General features: G+C 48.4%; 1 protein-coding gene across 3 annotated transcripts in view; it reads right to left on the reverse strand.

Annotated features, from left to right (window-relative positions):
• The window catches only part of GCLC (glutamate-cysteine ligase catalytic subunit), a 54,753-nt gene that overhangs the window by 16,358 nt on the left and 20,893 nt on the right, over nt 1-17,502 (reverse strand). For all 3 annotated transcript variants that reach the window (XM_066252697.1, XM_066252691.1, XM_066252700.1), the window contains exons 2-6: nt 10,582-10,694; nt 8,895-9,077; nt 2,520-2,633; nt 470-528; nt 237-370 (exon numbers count right to left, since the gene is read on the reverse strand). In XM_066252697.1, coding sequence (XP_066108794.1) covers nt 237-370; nt 470-528; nt 2,520-2,633; nt 8,895-9,077; nt 10,582-10,694 — 603 coding nt within the window. The remainder of the gene's footprint in view (nt 1-236; nt 371-469; nt 529-2,519; nt 2,634-8,894; nt 9,078-10,581; nt 10,695-17,502) is intronic.

Genomic DNA, 17,502 nt, shown 5'->3' on the forward strand with positions numbered 1-17,502 from the left:
TCGCACTGTAAGTTAATTCACTACCTATCTTTATAGTGCACGTTAGACTCTGTCAGTCCTGTCAAGAGAATAGCTTCCGGTGAATTTCCTACATAACTTCGCTGGTTTTCAGAAAGGCATCGTAGCTAGCTACCATTTCAACCTGATTAGATGGGATTTTACAAAAGAAAACAAGTATGTAAAGAAGAGGAGTTCCGAACAGAAAGGGTGGGGGCGCGTCTGCGTGTGAAGCATACCTGCAGACAGCAGTTGCCCATCCCAAATCCCATGGCGTCCATGTAAATGTGATCGGGCTTCGCCGCCTTCGCCGCCTCGTCATCCTCAGGAAACGTTTCCATAAACGGTGATGGTGTGTTCTTATCCTTAAATACTGTATTTTTAAAAAAACAAAACGGAAGTGGGTGAGCGCCCAGGACCAGACACCAAGCCCGCAGGGTGCGCTCCCACCGCCACCTCCCCGTGGACTCACTCGGAACATTGATGACCACCTTCTCTCCTCGCCGGTGTCGGATATTTCTTGTTAGGGTGCTGAAACAGACAACTAGACGTCACAGATCATCACCAAAGACCCGTTTTGTAAAAGAAGAATTTGATCAAATACAAGTAAACGAATTGCAACTAATTTTGAGGGCACTCTATAGATAATTTATGTGGCTCAAGATATTCAGAGGGACCCTCTCAATGAGGCTTTGCATTAACACTTCCCTGGGCGCTCACTCGAGAAGCCCCTTCTCTCGCTGCGCAATCCCTACTTCAATCCTCAGAACTCGCAGATCAGGTGTTTAGAGTCTGCCATGGGCTGGTCTCACGGTGCACGTTCAACACACTTCCCATGTTAACCAAGACTTTACCCAACTTTAGTACTTGCTCTCCACAGAACCCCAACACCTCATTACTCCCACCCCCAACCCGCAGCTTTAATAGTGCTTATCCCTCCAGACCTGCAATGTCTGATCCAGAAGCTACCAGGCCAGTGTGGCTACTGAGCACTGGAAATGTGGCTAGTCCTAATTAAGCTATACTCTGAAGGTAAAACACACAATTTACGATTTTGATAATTTAGTGCAAAAAAGAAATTATTAATACTTTTAAAATACTGAGGTTATGAGCTGAAATAGTATTTTAGATATGTAGGGTTAAATGAAACATTACAAAATTAAGTCTACATTTTTTATTTTTAATGTGGCTACTAGAAAATCTAAGACATTGTCTGTGGCTTGCCTTACAATTCTATTGGGCAGTGCTGCTGCAGACTAAGCTTAAGTGCCACCTCTTCCAGGAAGCCTGCTTTGATCCCTAGTCGGAAGCACCCTCATTTCTCCAAAGAGTACACCTGGTGCTACCATTTTTTGACAGTTATAATCTATCTTTTCTTGTAGCTGAATAGCTCTGTTTTCCCCTTAGCATACTATAACATCTGAAGTTGTGTAAACTATGTCTACAAATCTTTTGTCTCACCCAGAAGACTCTGCATATGGCAGGTGTGCAGGCCTCTTTAAAAACTGATGCTGAGGCCCTGGCGGGTTGGCTCAGTGGTAGAGCGTTGGCCTGGCGTGCGGGGGACCCGGGTTCGATTTCCGACCAGGGCACATAGGAGAGGCGCCCATTTGCTTCTCCATCCCCCCTCCTTCCTCTCTGTCTCTCTCTTCCCCTCCCGCAGCCAAGGCTCCATTGGAGCAAAGATGGCCCGGGCGCTGGGGATGGCTCCTTGGCCTCTGCCCCAGGCGCTAGAGTGGCTCTGGTCGCGGCAGAGCGACGCCCTGGAGGGGCAGAGCATCGCCCCCTGGTGGGCAGAGTGTCGCCCCTGGTGGGCATGCCGGGTGGATCCCGGTCGGGCGCATGCGGGAGTCTGTCTGACTGTCTCTCCCCGTTTCCAGCTTCAGAAAAATACAAAAACAACAACAACAACAAAAAAAACTGATGCTGAGAGGTCCTAACTTTAGACCAGGCCCCTCGGTTCAGGACGATGGGCGACACTCAAGGTACAAAGCCAGGATCAGACTGATGTGAGCCCCAAAGCAACTTAAAGCCCAAGAATTAAACTACAAATCATGTACACATTTTACCTTACTACCAAGGGACACAGAGTGGGGTGAGTAGATCACAGATACTGGTGGTAGCTCACAGGGGAAGAGAAAAGTAGAAATAACTAGGACAGAAAAGAATCTACTCACAAAAAGAGAAAGCAGAGGCTAAGTTAGTGACTTGAAGATGAGTTAGAAAAGGGCAAGTGAAGCCTGGCACGAAAAGCAACAGTCAAACAGCCCTGGGGGTACTGAGCACGTAACATGTGTGCATGTGTGCGTGTGTGTGTGTGCGCGTGCGTGTGCGTGTGTGTGTGTGTGTGAATGTATTTATATATATACATGTATACTGTCTGCTGTCCTCTCTGGTAAATTTCAAAAGGAGCCAGAATCCAGTAAATGCTCACTAAGGATTCCTGGGCAGGACTCTCACGCTCTCAGAAGGCAAGGATTTGAGTGAGGGGCACCTGTGTTTAAACACAAAGCCATACTCACCTGAAGCGGGGGTGCTTGTTGATGGCTTCATCCGGAAAGAAGAGGGACTTGGAAGCGCCTCCTTCGACTGGGCTGGGTCTGCACTCGGGCAGCGTGAACCCAGAACAGCCTAATCTACAACAAATTCAAGAACTAAATGGATAGGCTTTTTCATCAAAAGTTAACTGTGCCTCGCCATCACTGGAGCTGCTAAAATAGCTCGTGTCTATTACGCCCCTTTTCAGCAGGCCAAGCACACTGATGTTTTGAGAATACAGTGCCCCATGACAACCACTTCCTTGTATTTTCTTAGTCACCAAGATCTCCTTTTGTGATTCCAGCCCTTTAATGACCTTATCCGAGAACTTCCTTTCGCTCGCGGTCTACACCCACTTACGCAGTACCCAGCTCTTCATTCCACAGCAGTGACCCACAGCACAGAGGTCCCAGCCGGCCCGTGGTCACATCCGCTGTCATGGGGCATGGCTGCGGAGGCTTCCTCTTTCACTGCTCTAAACTCTCCGCTCATCTTCTGACCCTGAACACAGCCACTGCCCGCAACCTCCTGCTAGGGTTCTGAATGTGAAAGGGGTCACCAGTGTTTTGCCTCCACAGGTCGCCTCACGAATCCCTCAAGATTAAGTAGTGTCTCCACAGGTGACCCCATCCACCCGAGATCTCACCCTAAAGTCTGAAAGCCGACCCTACTACCTATCTGACCTGAAGGAGCTTTCATTCCGACTCAGAAAAGGAAGCTCTGTGTGTTCCCCTAAACGTACAGCGCCAGGTCCACAGCCCTTGCGGTGACGCCACCGGATCTTCGAGTTAAGAATGTTCAAGTCATTGTTAAGTGTGCTGCGAAGGAGGACGAAGGCTAAGAAGTTACTAAGAACAAAACAAAGGAGGCTCTTGTCAGGGCTGTAGAGCAGTGACAGGAGGCTTCTGGTTGAGAGCCAAGACTGGACCCAGACTTATTTTCAACCCCTCCCTTCTATAACTCGAAGTACCTGTTGGCTCACCACTCTCCTGTGACCAGCAACTGAATTTGCTGATCTTACCTAGAAAACAGTCCCGGTTGCTGGGAACTCCTGCAGCTATGTGCTGTGAGTCTGCAACCTTAGGAAAAGTCCTTTGGGGGAGTGGCGAACTTACACCTGGGGAATTCTTGGCCAACCAGAACTAGCTGACCTGGCAAGCGAGACCTCAGATCCCTAGCCACCTACAACACTGCTTTTCTCCGAGAGCCATACTCTGCAACAGAACTTCCTGCAACGACGATGGACACTGGGAGTCCCTGCGCTCACACCGCCGTGGTCATCACCAGCCACGCGGGGCTCCTGAGCACAGAAGAGCAACCAGGGTGCATGAGGAACTGAAGTCTTCATTTTCTGTACGTTTGTTAAATTTAAATTGTCATATGACCACTGTTTTGGACTACAATCCACACTAGAGTTCTGCCTCTCTACAGAGAAAAACCATACTATTTACACTTAAGAAAACAAGTGCTATTTTTACTCTTGATCTCAAAATAAAACTTTATTTATCATTCACTACAGATGTAAGTAAGGTGAGGCTTCTAAAGCTAAATACTGTTCTTATTCCGTTTGCAATTTCAAAAATACCTTCCCATTATAAAACATTTGGCTAGGCTTTAAAAAACAAACAAGATTTTTTAGAATAAAACTTGTCTCAACTGTCCCTCAAATCTTAAAAAATGGGGGTCAGGGTGGCAACTGATTCATATAGAGCCATTCTTACAAGATAAAAGACACATTAGGTTTAATCAAAAATGTCCCTTTGTGGACCACTGCCACAATACTACATATTTATACATTCTTGAATTTTAAATTATAAGATAAAACAATTCCGGTTTATATTACAAACCTCATTTTTTAAAAATTTGCTAAATGAGCCTGACCTGTGGTGGCGCAGTGGATAAAGAGCTGGCCTGGAATGCTGAGGTCACCGGTTCAAAACCCCGGGCTTGCCTGATCAAGGCACATACGATAAGCAACTATGAGTTGATGGTTCCCACTTATCCCCTTGCTTTTCTCTCTCACTTCTCCCTAAAATCAGTAAAAACTTAAAATAAAATTAAAAAAATGTATTAAGCGAAAGGAGAACCCTCTAATGTTAAGAGATAAAATGGAAAATTTAAGAATTTTTCAGTACACTGAAACTTGTCAAATGACATCTGCAACCTACTTCTGCCTTTATTATTCTGAATTTCATTATAATCACTTCAACAGCCCTGACATCTCCTCTCGCCACCCACAGGCTTGCTGGTTTGCCATCTCTTGATCCACCCCCTTTCCCCACGTCCACCAGCCCCTCCCATGCAGGCCCTGCCGCCCACAGGCTTGCTGGTTTGCTCCTGATCCACCCCCTTTCCCCACGTCCACCAGCCCCTCCCATCCAGGCCCTGCTGCCCACAGGCTCTGTCACCTCCATGAGGGGGGGCCCTCCTTCTCTCCCCTGGGGCTGCAGAACCAGACATGGTGCTGTCCACCCAACACATCTTCCCAAGGCTTCCTACTGCTTTCAGGATCGCGGCCACCGTCAGCCCCGCCAACTGCCTAGTGTCGCCTCACCCCACAATTCCACTTCATTCTCAGGACCCCCGAGTCCTTCGGGTCGACTCACCCTAGGACTTGTGCCCATGCTGCTCCCTCTCCACTCATGTTCAACTCCTCCTAGAACTTCAGACATCGCTCCCATCATCCTCCCTGCAAGCGGCCTTCCTCTGCCGTGCAGAAGCCGTCACCCAGACAGGACACTCCGCTGCACGCCCCTTCCTCACTCACTCCCTGCCCAACTCCACATGCACCGGATCTGTGGGTATGATTCCTCTTCTCCTCTCCCACTAGCTCCAGGGAGGGAGAGACTGCTACTTCCACTCATGATCTCGTCTGCTCACTGCACGGTTCTGGCATGGAACAGACCCTCAGGTATCCAAGCGAATGGCAGTCATGACTTCCTTATCTCCTGCTTCAAACACTGGGGCAAAGGAACATGCCAGTTCTCTTCCGAGCAAACCTGCCCACCCTCACCCAGCCGGGGTTTTTGTTTCCGGCAAGGAGAGCGGAGCGGCCTACACGAATAGAATGAAGGCATCACCGAAAATAAGAGACGGTTTCTCAATATTTGATGTGTTGTTTAAGGTTTCAACTATTTAGATGTGACAATGGAAATTTAAAAAATGAAAATTCTCATTCAAGTATCTTCCTGAGACCAATGGTATGACTCTGAATGCTTGTGTTGCTCATTATGGACATTTATCATGAAACAAAAAAAAAAGTAATGAAAATAGTTCAAAGTGTGTCAGGACATAGAAACCAATACACACAGTTCTTCTGAACTTTGAAGACGTAGCCTTACCTGTCACACTCTGACAGGTATCTAGCACAGACCAATCAGACTGACGATCTGGTAGAACTGTATTCTTACCTGTCGGTCCTAAGTATGTACGATTGTAGCATATTATGTCCCTCATTGTTAGCTAAGAACATAATCTCACTACTGATATTTACTTGATATTTATTAATAAACTTTTAGCCATTACTAGATTTGATGACAAATCTAAAATTTTTTTTCAGCACAATACCCACATGACCTACTGGCCCCTCCCTGTTCACAGTTAATAGGTGTCGGCAGTGCCCTGGGGCCCTGATGCCAGCCCTTCAATGGGTGACCCTTTCACTGGCCACCAATATCACCATTTGCTGGTAGGCAAACAAACACACATGATGGTGCAACTGTTACAGCCGAGTGAGGATGCAGTCACACTGACAGTCACAGGGGACTCGGCTACTGCGCACAGGTCAGACCCGCGGGGCTGCAGGGTGTGCTGCTGCTGTCACACTGACAGTCACAGGGGATCGGCTACTGCGCACAGGACAGACCCGCGGGGCAGCAGGGTGTGCTGCTGCTGTCACACTGACAGTCACAGGGGACTCGGCTACTGCGCACAGGTCAGACCCGCGGGGCTGCAGGGTGTGCTGCTGCTGTCACACTGACAGTCACAGGGGACTCGGCTACTGCGCACAGGTCAGACCCGCGGGGCTGCAGGGTGTGCTGCTGCTGTCACACTGACAGTCACAGGGGACCGGCTACTGCGCACAGGACAGACCCGCGGGGCAGCAGGGTGTGCTGCTGCTGTCACACTGACAGTCACAGGGGACTGGGTACTGCGCACAGGTCAGACCCGCGGGGCAGCAGGGTGTGCTGCTGCTGTCACACTGACAGTCACAGGGGACTGGGTACTGCGCACAGGACAGACCCGCGGGGCAGCAGGGTGTGCTGCTGCTGTCACACTGACAGTCACAGGGGACCGGGTACTGCGCACAGGTCAGACCCGCGGGGCAGCAGGGTGTGCTGCTGCTGTCACACTGACAGTCACAGGGGACTGGGTACTGCGCACAGGTCAGACCCGCGGGGCAGCAGGGTGTGCTGCTGCTGTCACACTGACAGTCACAGGGGACTGGGTACTGCGCACAGGACAGACCCGCGGGGCAGCAGGGTGTGCTGCTGCTGTCACACTGACAGTCACAGGGGACTCGGCTACTGCGCACAGGTCAGACCCGCGGGGCAGCAGGGTGTGCTGCTGCTGTCACACTGACAGTCACAGGGGACTGGGTACTGCGCACAGGTCAGACCCGCGGGGCAGCAGGGTGTGCTGCTGCTGTCACACTGACAGTCACAGGGGACTGGGTACTGCGCACAGGTCAGACCCGCGGGGCAGCAGGGTGTGCTGCTGCTGTCACACTGACAGTCACAGGGGACCGGGTACTGCGCACAGGACAGACCCGCGGGGCAGCAGGGTGTGCTGCTGCTGTCACACTGACAGTCACAGGGGACTGGGTACTGCGCACAGGTCAGACCCGCGGGGCAGCAGGGTGTGCTGCTGCTGTCACACTGACAGTCACAGGGGACTGGGTACTGCGCACAGGACAGACCTGCGGGGCAGCAGGGTGTGCTGCTGCTGTCACACTGACAGTCACAGGGGACCGGCTACTGCGCACAGGTCAGACCCGCGGGGCAGCAGGGTGTGCTGCTGCTGTCACACTGACAGTCACAGGGGACCGGGTACTGCGCACAGGTCAGACCCGCGGGGCAGCAGGGTGTGCTGCTGCTGTCACACTGACAGTCACAGGGGACTCGGCTACTGCGCACAGGACAGACCCGCGGGGCAGCAGGGTGTGCTGCTGCTGTCACACTGACAGTCACAGGGGACTGGCTACTGCGCACAGGTCAGACCCGCGGGGCAGCAGGGTGTGCTGCTGCTGTCACACTGACAGTCACAGGGGACTGGGTACTGCGCACAGGTCAGACCCGCGGGGCTGCAGGGTGTGCTGCTGCTGTCACACTGACAGTCACAGGGGACTCGGCTACTGAGCACAGGACAGACCCGCGGGGCAGCAGGGTGTGCTGCTGCTGTCACACTGACAGTCACAGGGGACCGGCTACTGCGCACAGGACAGACCCGCGGGGCAGCAGGGTGTGCTGCTGCTGTCACACTGACAGTCACAGGGGACCGGCTACTGCGCACAGGTCAGACCCGCGGGGCAGCAGGGTGTGCTGCTGCTGTCACACTGACAGTCACAGGGGACTGGGTACTGAGCACAGGTCAGACCCGCGGGGCAGCAGGGTGTGCTGCTGCTGTCACACTGACAGTCACAGGGGATCGGCTACTGCGCACAGGACAGACCCGCGGGGCAGCAGGGTGTGCTGCTGCTGTCACACTGACAGTCACAGGGGACTCGGCTACTGAGCACAGGACAGACCCGCGGGGCAGCAGGGTGTGCTGCTGCTGTCACACTGACAGTCACAGGGGACTGGGTACTGCGCACAGGTCAGACCCGCGGGGCAGCAGGGTGTGCTGCTGCTGTCACACTGACAGTCACAGGGGACTCGGCTACTGCGCACAGGACAGACCCACGGGGCAGCAGGGTGTGCTGCTGCTGTCACACTGACAGTCACAGGGGACTGGCTACTGCGCACAGGTCAGACCCGCGGGGCAGCAGGGTGTGCTGCTGCTGTCACACTGACAGTCACAGGGGACCGGCTACTGCGCACAGGACAGACCCGCGGGGCAGCAGGGTGTGCTGCTGCTGTCACACTGACAGTCACAGTGGTCCTCCTGGTCTTTCCCACCAGGCTAGACGACCGCTCTCACCACAGTGCTCCGGGCCACGGCCACCCACCACGGCTGGCGTGCCATTTTTGCTTGTGACATTACAAAGCTCTAACATTATAGAGTCTAGCAAAGGCAGTCCTTTGAAGAATGACCTGTCTGAAGTGTGAGAACTGCAGGGTCAAGTGCTCGGTCGTGATTTGCTCCCGTTATCACCCAGCACTCTGCCCTGGCTGCTGGGGCGTGTCTGTGTAGGAACTAACCTGGGAAATGAAGTTATTGTGCAAACAGCCTGATTTTCTTTTAATAAAGACGTCGCCTCCTTCCGGCGCTTCCTCATGTTGTCTTCCACGGTGTTGAACTCTGACATGGTCCCTCCGTACGGCTGTCCAGGCGTCCCTTCAATCATGTAACTCCCGTACTCCGGTCTCCAAAGTGTAGGGTGGCTACAGAGGAAAAATATCACCCCATCTTACTTTTTTGCTGCAGTCTATTCAATGTTTAGAAGTTGGTTTGTTTTTTTTTTAAATTATCTAAAAAATTTTTGAAACTATCAGGTATGGAGTTTAAAACCTCCTTTATAATTCCCAAAGGCCATTAATTTTTTCATAGCTCTTCAACTATGTAAGGCAGGGGTCCCCAAACTTTTTACACAGGGGGCCAGTTCACTGTCCCTCAGACCGTTGGAGGGCCGGACTGTAAAAAAAAACTATGAACAAATCCCTATGCACACTGCACATATCTTATTTTAAAGTAAAAACAAAATGGCAACAAATACAATATTTAAAATAAAGAACAAGTAAATTGAAATCAACAAACTGACCAGTATTTGAATGGGAACTAAAAATAAGACAGCCCCCGTCTTTTGGGGGTAAAATTAATATAAGACAGGGTCTTATAATAGGGGAAACATGGCGTGCAGTAATGTGGGGGGAGACTTTTGGGCAAAGGGAGGTTATGGAGCCATTATGTTGTTGTACATTTGGGGGAGTATGGGGGCCATTGTACTGTGTAGTAATGGTTATAGTGCTCTGCCTTTCTTCCTACTTCTGCTGTTATGTCACACTGCTTCCGGTGACGTGGGGCGCCGCAGCCGCAGACCGAATATGTGTCATATAACGCACTTCCAGAGCTGTGATGCATGCGTCCCACGTCACTGGAAGTAGTACTGTACGTGAGCAACGCCGTGCTTTGTGGCGAGGCCACATGCATCCGCATCCTGTGTTCCTCTCACCACCAATGAAAGAGGTGCCCCTTCTGGAAGTGCAGCGAGGATAAATAGCCTCAGGGGGCCACAGTAAGGGTTAAAAAAGTGCTGGATCTAAAATATTGATAAAGAACTAAAACGCACACAGGGCTCTCCCTGTCCCGACAGGCTGGTCCGCTCCACAGGAAAGGACAGGAGGCCTGGAGGGCTCTTTCAGGTCCACGCGCAGGTGTGACCTCACACGCAGCCCAGCAAACTCCAGTGGGAAAAACAAACCGGCAAGCACAGCCCAGGCCCCGCCCCTCTCTGTCCACTTCAGTACGTATTTAAAAAAACATCCTGCCGGCCAAACAAAACCCTTCTGCAAGTTCTATCTTGGCACCATAGTTTGAGATCCCAGTAACACTAGGCATTTTTTATTTATTTTTTGTTACAGTTTAATACTACATAGCAAACAGGCTTTTTATTGAGTTTTACTATTCTAAGTGCTTCCTTCCACATATTAATATTGAAAATGTCAACACCCTAAAGGTGGATATTATCCCTACCCGACGGATGGGGAAACTGAGGCACAGAGAAGTGAAGGGACTTGCCTCAGGTTCCCCAACTATTAGAACACAGACCCCAGCAGCCGGAGCCTGGGCTCCACACCTGCTATGATCTCCCGTCCCCTTTGCATCTGGGGAAAGAGGCTATTCTAGCAGTTCTAATAGTTTCAAAAACACTATAAGCCTTTAGCTTACTTTGGGTTTGTCCTTTCCCCCTTTTCTTGTAGACTTTCAAGAACTTCCTCTCCAGACAGGACCAACTGGACCTTTTCATTTTCATGGTCAAAAGACACCAACATGTACTCCACCTGTTGAAAATAAGGAGACAGGGATGAACACCCTTCCCGACTGGCGCTCGGTGTGATGTCTAGAAGGCAAGGGGTGTGAAGGGCAAAGGGGACCGACAGAGACTCGAAACTCACATTTTCTCACATGATGGCACACCCAGCATGTAATAAGTGCCCGTTTGTATAACATGAAAAGCCGGAGAAATGGTCAATAGTGGCACTGAGGACAGGAATTCTTACGCCTCAATTCCTTCTTTCCCTGTTCTATCTAATATCTATCTATCCCACAGGAAGGTCGAGATGCCCATTTTGACAAACTGTACTTCAAGAGAGAAGTATTCAAAGCAAAGATTCTGTAAATTACAGTTTCAAGAAGCTGCATTTTAAATATTTCTTCAGTTGGCTTACTATTGTATGAGCTTATGAAAGTGGTTATCTGGGCATTCTGATCAAGGTGCACTATCCTTACTAACTGGCAGGTAATTTGACACTGGAAGTCCCACTGCTGTGGAGTTCAACCGTGGACACATCAATATGGAGCAGTTATTTTTAGTAGTCTCAGTCATCTAGTTTGGGTTTTTCAATAATAATGTAAGACAACTTCCCGACTCTGAAACCAGATCAAACTGACAATACAAGGTGTACCAGTGATTTATAACAATACCTGGGGGGAATTCTGATAAAAATCAAGAGTTCAATGCCAAAGAAAGACTTTTCTGGGCAGAGTACAAACAGAACCTACTTTTGTTCTCCCTGAAATCACATGCTTTAAGTCATGACTACTAAAACCAACAGTGAAGATTATGAACCACTACGACTGAAATAAAACACACATTACCCATATGTAAGAGAAGGGCATGCAACTGGACCATTCAGGCAAACACTGGAGAGTACTTTCTGCACAAGACAGAGGAGGCAGCAAACTAAGGCCCCACAAGGCAGATCAGTACACTGATGTCTTTTGTTTGGCTAGCATAGTATTAGAATTACAATTTTTAAAAAAGCAAGCAACAATACATCCACTACCTGCATGCCAGCTCACATGTAAATCCAGATTCCCAGACTTAAAAGCAAACCCCAGGCCCTGGCTGGTTGGCTCAGTGGTAGAGCGTTGGCCTGGCGTGCAGGCGTCCCGTGTTCGATTCCCGGCCAGGGCACACAGGAGAAGCGCCCATCTGCTTCTCCACCCCTCCCCCTCTCCTTCCTCTCTGTCTCTCTCTTCCTCTCCCGCAGCCGAGGCTCCATTGGAGTAAAGTTGGCCCGGGTGCTGATGGCTCCATGGCCTCTGCCTCAGGCGTTAGAATGGCTCTGGTTGCAGCAGAGCATCGCCCCCTGGTGGGCGTGCCGGGTGGATCCTGGTCAGGCGCATGCGGGAGTCTGTATGACTGCCTCCCCGTTTCCAACTTCAGAAAAATACAAAAAAAAAAGCAAACCCCAGCAGCCCAGCACTGCGCTGCAGTCCTGCTTGATGAGGTCAGACTGCTCCCCCTGTGGGGGCGCACTGTGGTCTGCAGGGGCCTGGCCCTTACTTATGAGGACCTGCCCAGTCTTGGAAGGCATTTGAGCCAACGTCCCTATCACAGAAATGATCACGATCAAGACACTGTTTTGCCCTTCAGCTAAGAAATAGACTTTATAAAGGGGGGAGGGATGTTAGTAACTATAGAAAATAGCCTGGAAGGTTTAAACAATAAGGAGATAACTTTTATTAGTTGTTGCTATGAACTGAATGTGCCCCCACAACCTCAAATGCACCTGCTGAAGCTCTTAATCTACAGTGTAATGGTATTTGAGGGGAGGCTTTCAAGGGGGTACTTAGGTCAGGAGAGTGGAGCCCTCATGATAGGGTGGATTAGTGCCCTTCTAAGAAGAGATGAAACACGATCTCTCTTTTCACCGTGTGAGGGCACAGCAAGAAGGCGGCCATTTGTAAACCAGGAAGAGAGCCCTAACTTGGAACTGAATCTGCCGACACCTTTGATCCTGGACTTCCCAACCTCCTGAACTTTGAGAAATAAAGGTCTGTTTAAACCACCCAGTCTATGGTATTTGTTACAATGGCCTGAACTGCCAAGATAGTTTATCTTATCAATAAGTTTAAGTTTTCTCCTTCATGCTTCTCCATTAGAACTTTTTAGTTAAAAAAAAAGTTAAGACTACTTGATTTATGTACACAAACCATAAATGTGAGATTTGCACCTGTACAATTACTCAGTGTCCAATGCCTGAAACCTGTAGGCTACAGAATCAGGAACTCTCCCAATTGAAAGTACAGGTTGTTGTTAGTCAGCATCTACAGATCCATGATTCCCGAAAAACTAAAACATGATGGAGCAGGAAACTTTGTTAAGTCTTAGGATGGATATATGAATACATCATAGGTATGAGAAACAAATTTACCTCTAAATCAACAAGGTGAACTTTTCACTTATGGATCCTAATCTTCAAACCCATCATGCAAAGAAGCCATGATCACCCATTTTACAGATGGGCAAAGAGACTTGGAGATGCTGTGTAAGTTGCCCAAGGTCGCAAGTGTTGGAGAAAGAGATTTGAACTCAGCACCGTCTGGTCTCAAGGCACAGCACACCTTGCTGCTAGGACTATAGAGGATGCTGGTCTTGGTTAGTGATAAACTTTTTAAAAACTGTTGTAAGCTATAGGGCAGGGAAAGATTATAATACTGGCTGAAAAATCACTCAAGTTGATTATGCCCCAATTTTATGAAGTGGGCATGACACTGTATCACAGTAGCTGAGATGTAATGTTATGGTTACAGATTTAAATAGATGGGTCTGCCCATCTCTTAGGCCCAGGACAGAGTGCACGTGTGCTCTAGACCAGTGGTCCCCAACCTTTTTTGGGCCACGGACCGGTTTAATGTCAGAAAATATTTTCACGGACCGGCCTTTAGGGTGGGATAGAAAAATGTATCATGTGACTGAGACAAGCGTCAAGAGTGAGTCTTAGACGGATGTAACAGAGGGAATCTGGTCATTTTTTAAAAATAAAACATCGTTCGGACTTAAATATAAATAAAATGGAAATAATGTAAGTTATTTATTCTTTCTCTGCAGACCAGTACCAAATGGCCCACGGAGGATACCGGTCCATGGCCCGGGGGTTGGGGACCACTGCTCTAGGCAGCATTCCGAACTCTCCTGGTACACTACTGGTTAGAAGGAATCTTCCTCCTTCCATTACTGGTTCTGCCACATCTGCCTGAAACTTACTAGCTTACTGGCTTCCTGTCATTTACCACCACAATGAGCAAGAATTTCTGCACCAGTGTATAAACTAAACTGCAGTAACTTCTGTTAGATTTCTAGTTTTGAAATCCTTTGTTTTCAAAAATCACTCTTAGCCCCACACTTGAGAGCAAGAGAAGGGCAAAAAGAACAAAAAGCTTAAACTCAGTTTGGGTTTTAAATATCAGCCAACTGGATGACATTTAAAATGCCAGCAAACTAAACTCTCCTTAATTAAAAAAGAATCAGCCATGATCTCATTAAGCAAATGAAACTAAAAACCATCAGAATATTTATCAATTGAGAAAGAAAAATAAACTTACTTTTGGATGAAATCTAAGTTGTTAGAAACCTCTAAAACTCAAATGTAAGCATTATGGAGTAACTGCCCCTACAGTCGGTCACCTTGACCTTTCTGCGCCGGTGCTCAAAATGGTTCTTTAACCTCTCGGCTTTTTGTTAGCTTACTTAATCATTCCCCTACCAATTTCAATACATTTATGTTTCTTTCCGATTCTAGTTCATACAAACACTCAAATAATTAACTCAATCTTTTAGAGCCAAACTAGAGCTGAAATGGATTTTATTTCAGTAACCTAGTAGTTGAAAATAAGTGATACAATAAGACAATGATTTCCCAATATTAAACACCTAAAGCCACAGTAATTTATTTTACTATTTTTCTAGATTTTGTCCAGAAATTTTCTTTTTGCATCCAAAGGATGAAAGGAAAAGATAAACAAAAGAGAAAATAACAACAGGATACAGCGGTCCTTCCGTACACAACACTGTACCAGTGTCCTGACTTGCGCCCAGAGGGACCACAACATCTATGTGCACTGCACACACACAACTCTACAAGAGCATGCCCGAAGAGCATTATAAGTGGACTGTAGAGTGACTAATTCACATTTGTGTAATTAACACATCATTTAGAAGAAGCAAAAATAGCCACTGTTCTATTCTCAGTGCACAGATTACAACACCCTAGCTGTAATTTAGGGACGCTATTTGGTGCCCATCAGTTATCTTTTTAAATGGGTGGAGAATAAGCCCTATAAAAATAACCTACCACTCTTGGTGAGACACTCATTTTTTTAAAATGTACACTACTGACCCTGGCCAGTTGGCTCAGTGGTAGAACGTCGGCCTGGTGTGTGGAAGTCCTGGGTTTGATTTCCGGTCAGGGCACACAGGAGAAGTGCCCATCTACTTCTCCACCTTTCCTTCTTCTCTATCTCTCCCTCCCACACACACACAGCCATGGTTTATTTGAGCAAGGTGTTCCCTGGGCGCTGAGGATGGCACCATGGTCTTGCCTCAGGTGCTAAAATAGCTCGGTTGCTAAACAACGAAGTAGCAGCCCCAGATGGGTAGAGCATCGCCCCCTAGTGGGCTTGCTGGGTGGATCCTGGTTGGGATGCATGCGGGAATCTGTCTCTCTGCCTCCCTGCCTCTCACTGAATAGTAAAAAAAACCCAAAACACTTTTTCTACAAATGAAAATCAAAATTCTTTACATTTCATTGCTAAAAGGCTAAATGGCTAAATTTTATCCCACTAAAGTAACAGGCACTAATATCTCCGAGCTGTACAATCAGACAAAGGCACATTCAAAAGCCTGTACAGAGTTTACTGTTACAAAGTGTTGCTAGGAAGACCTGGAGACAATAACCCTCCAGTCATTTGCCTCAGGTTTGCACAAGCACAAAGTGCTTTATGTTCATCTGAAACTACGCCAATAAACATAATCTTCACTGAGGATGATGTAAGTACCCAGCACAATACTGAACTTACCATTGACCATGAAATACTTGTGGCATTGAAGTTCAAGTTAACTGTTAATATTAACTGCTAATATTAAAACAGTTGGCCCTGGCCGGTTGGCTCAGCGGTAGAGCGTTGGACTGGCGTGCGGCGGACCTGGGTTCGATTTCCGGCCAGGGCACACAGGAGAAGCGCCCATTTGCTTCTCCACCCCCCTCCCTCCTTCCTCTCTGTCTCTCTCTTCCCCTCCCGCAGCCAAGGCTCCACTGGAGCAAAGATGGCCCTAGCCCTGGGGATGGCTCCTTGGTCTCTGCCTCAGGCGCTAGAGTGGCTCTGGTCTAGGCAGAGTGACGTCCCGGAGGGGCAGAGCATCCGCCCCTGGTGGGCGTGCCGGGTGGATCCCGGTCGGGCGCATGCGGGAGTCTGTCTGACTGTCTCTCCCCGTTTCCAGCTTCAGAAAAATACAAAAAAAAAACAAAAAAAAAAACAGTAAAAATTTTAGTATTTATGCTGTCTTTAAATGGCATTTACTAATAGTTTAAAATCAAAGTTTTTCCTTTTTAAAACAACAACAAAAACCATGCTGATACATTCAGGGAGCTTAGACTTTAAGAAAAGGCTAGACATTTTATAAAACACATTTTTAAATTTCTACTTTTTGGAGGTGAAAACAGTGCTTAGTTAGGAAAACAATCTAGTCCTGTAAGACTCAGAAGAAGGTACAGCTATTTCCCTATTCAGAGACTTTACACTTTAAGGCAGGGGTCCCCAAACTTTTTACACAGGGGGCCAGTTCACTGTCCCTCAGACCGTTGGAGGGCCGGACTATAAAAAAAACTATGAACAAATCCCTATGCACACTGCACATCTTATTTTAAAGTAAAAAAACAAAATGGAAACAAATACAATATTGAAAATAAAGAACAAGTAAATTTAAATCAACAAACTGACCAGTATTTCAATGGGAACTGTGCTCCTCTCACTGACCAATGAAAGAGGTGCCTCTTCTGGAAGTGCGGCGGGGGCCGGATAAATGGCCTCAGGGGGCCGCATGCGGCCCGCGGGCCTGTAGTTTGGGGACCCCTGCTTTAAGGGAATTCCTTGCCTCCACTACCCTACTGAAATTCAGAACTCAGGCTTTGAGCAGGCTGCTCCCCGCACTGCTGGCTCTCCTCCCGGGGCCCAAGCCTGCAGTCCTGACTTCTGCTAGAACCACCTGCTGCTTCTCAGAGACCCAGTTTTCTCTTCACACTTACTTCAAAAAAGCCCATTGCCATTTTGAGGGTTAAGGCTCTAGTGAGAGTTTTATCTTTCTCTTTGTGTGTGTGTGTGTGTGTATGTGTGTGTGTGTGTGTGTGTGTGTGTGTGAGAGAGAGAGAGAGAGAGAGAGAGAGAGAAAGAAACAGGAAGGTAGAGAGATGAGAAGCATCAATTTTTTATTGTCGCTTCTTAATCTCCTTAGTTGTTCATTGATTGCTTTCTCTTATGTGCCTTGACTGGGGGGGCTACAGCAGACTGAGTAACCCCTTGCTGGAGCCAGTGGCCTTTAGGCTCAAGTCAGTAACCATGGGGTCATGTCTATGATCCAGCACTCAAGCTGGAGACCTCAGGGTTTTGAACCTGGGTCCTCTACATCCAAGTCCAACTCTCTATCCACTGTGCCACCGTCTGGTCAGGCTCTAGTGAGAGTTAATGACCATAAATCAATGCCCAAAACGGCATCTCACAGCCTCCCTTACTCCTTTCCCCTCCCACCCCTGCTCTGTCCTTTCATCCGTTCACAAAAGTCCTGCGCTGGGAAGACTATGAAGATAC

The sequence above is a fragment of the Saccopteryx bilineata genome, chromosome 1, assembly GCF_036850765.1.
Source record: "Saccopteryx bilineata isolate mSacBil1 chromosome 1, mSacBil1_pri_phased_curated, whole genome shotgun sequence".
NCBI lineage: Eukaryota > Metazoa > Chordata > Mammalia > Chiroptera > Emballonuridae > Saccopteryx > Saccopteryx bilineata.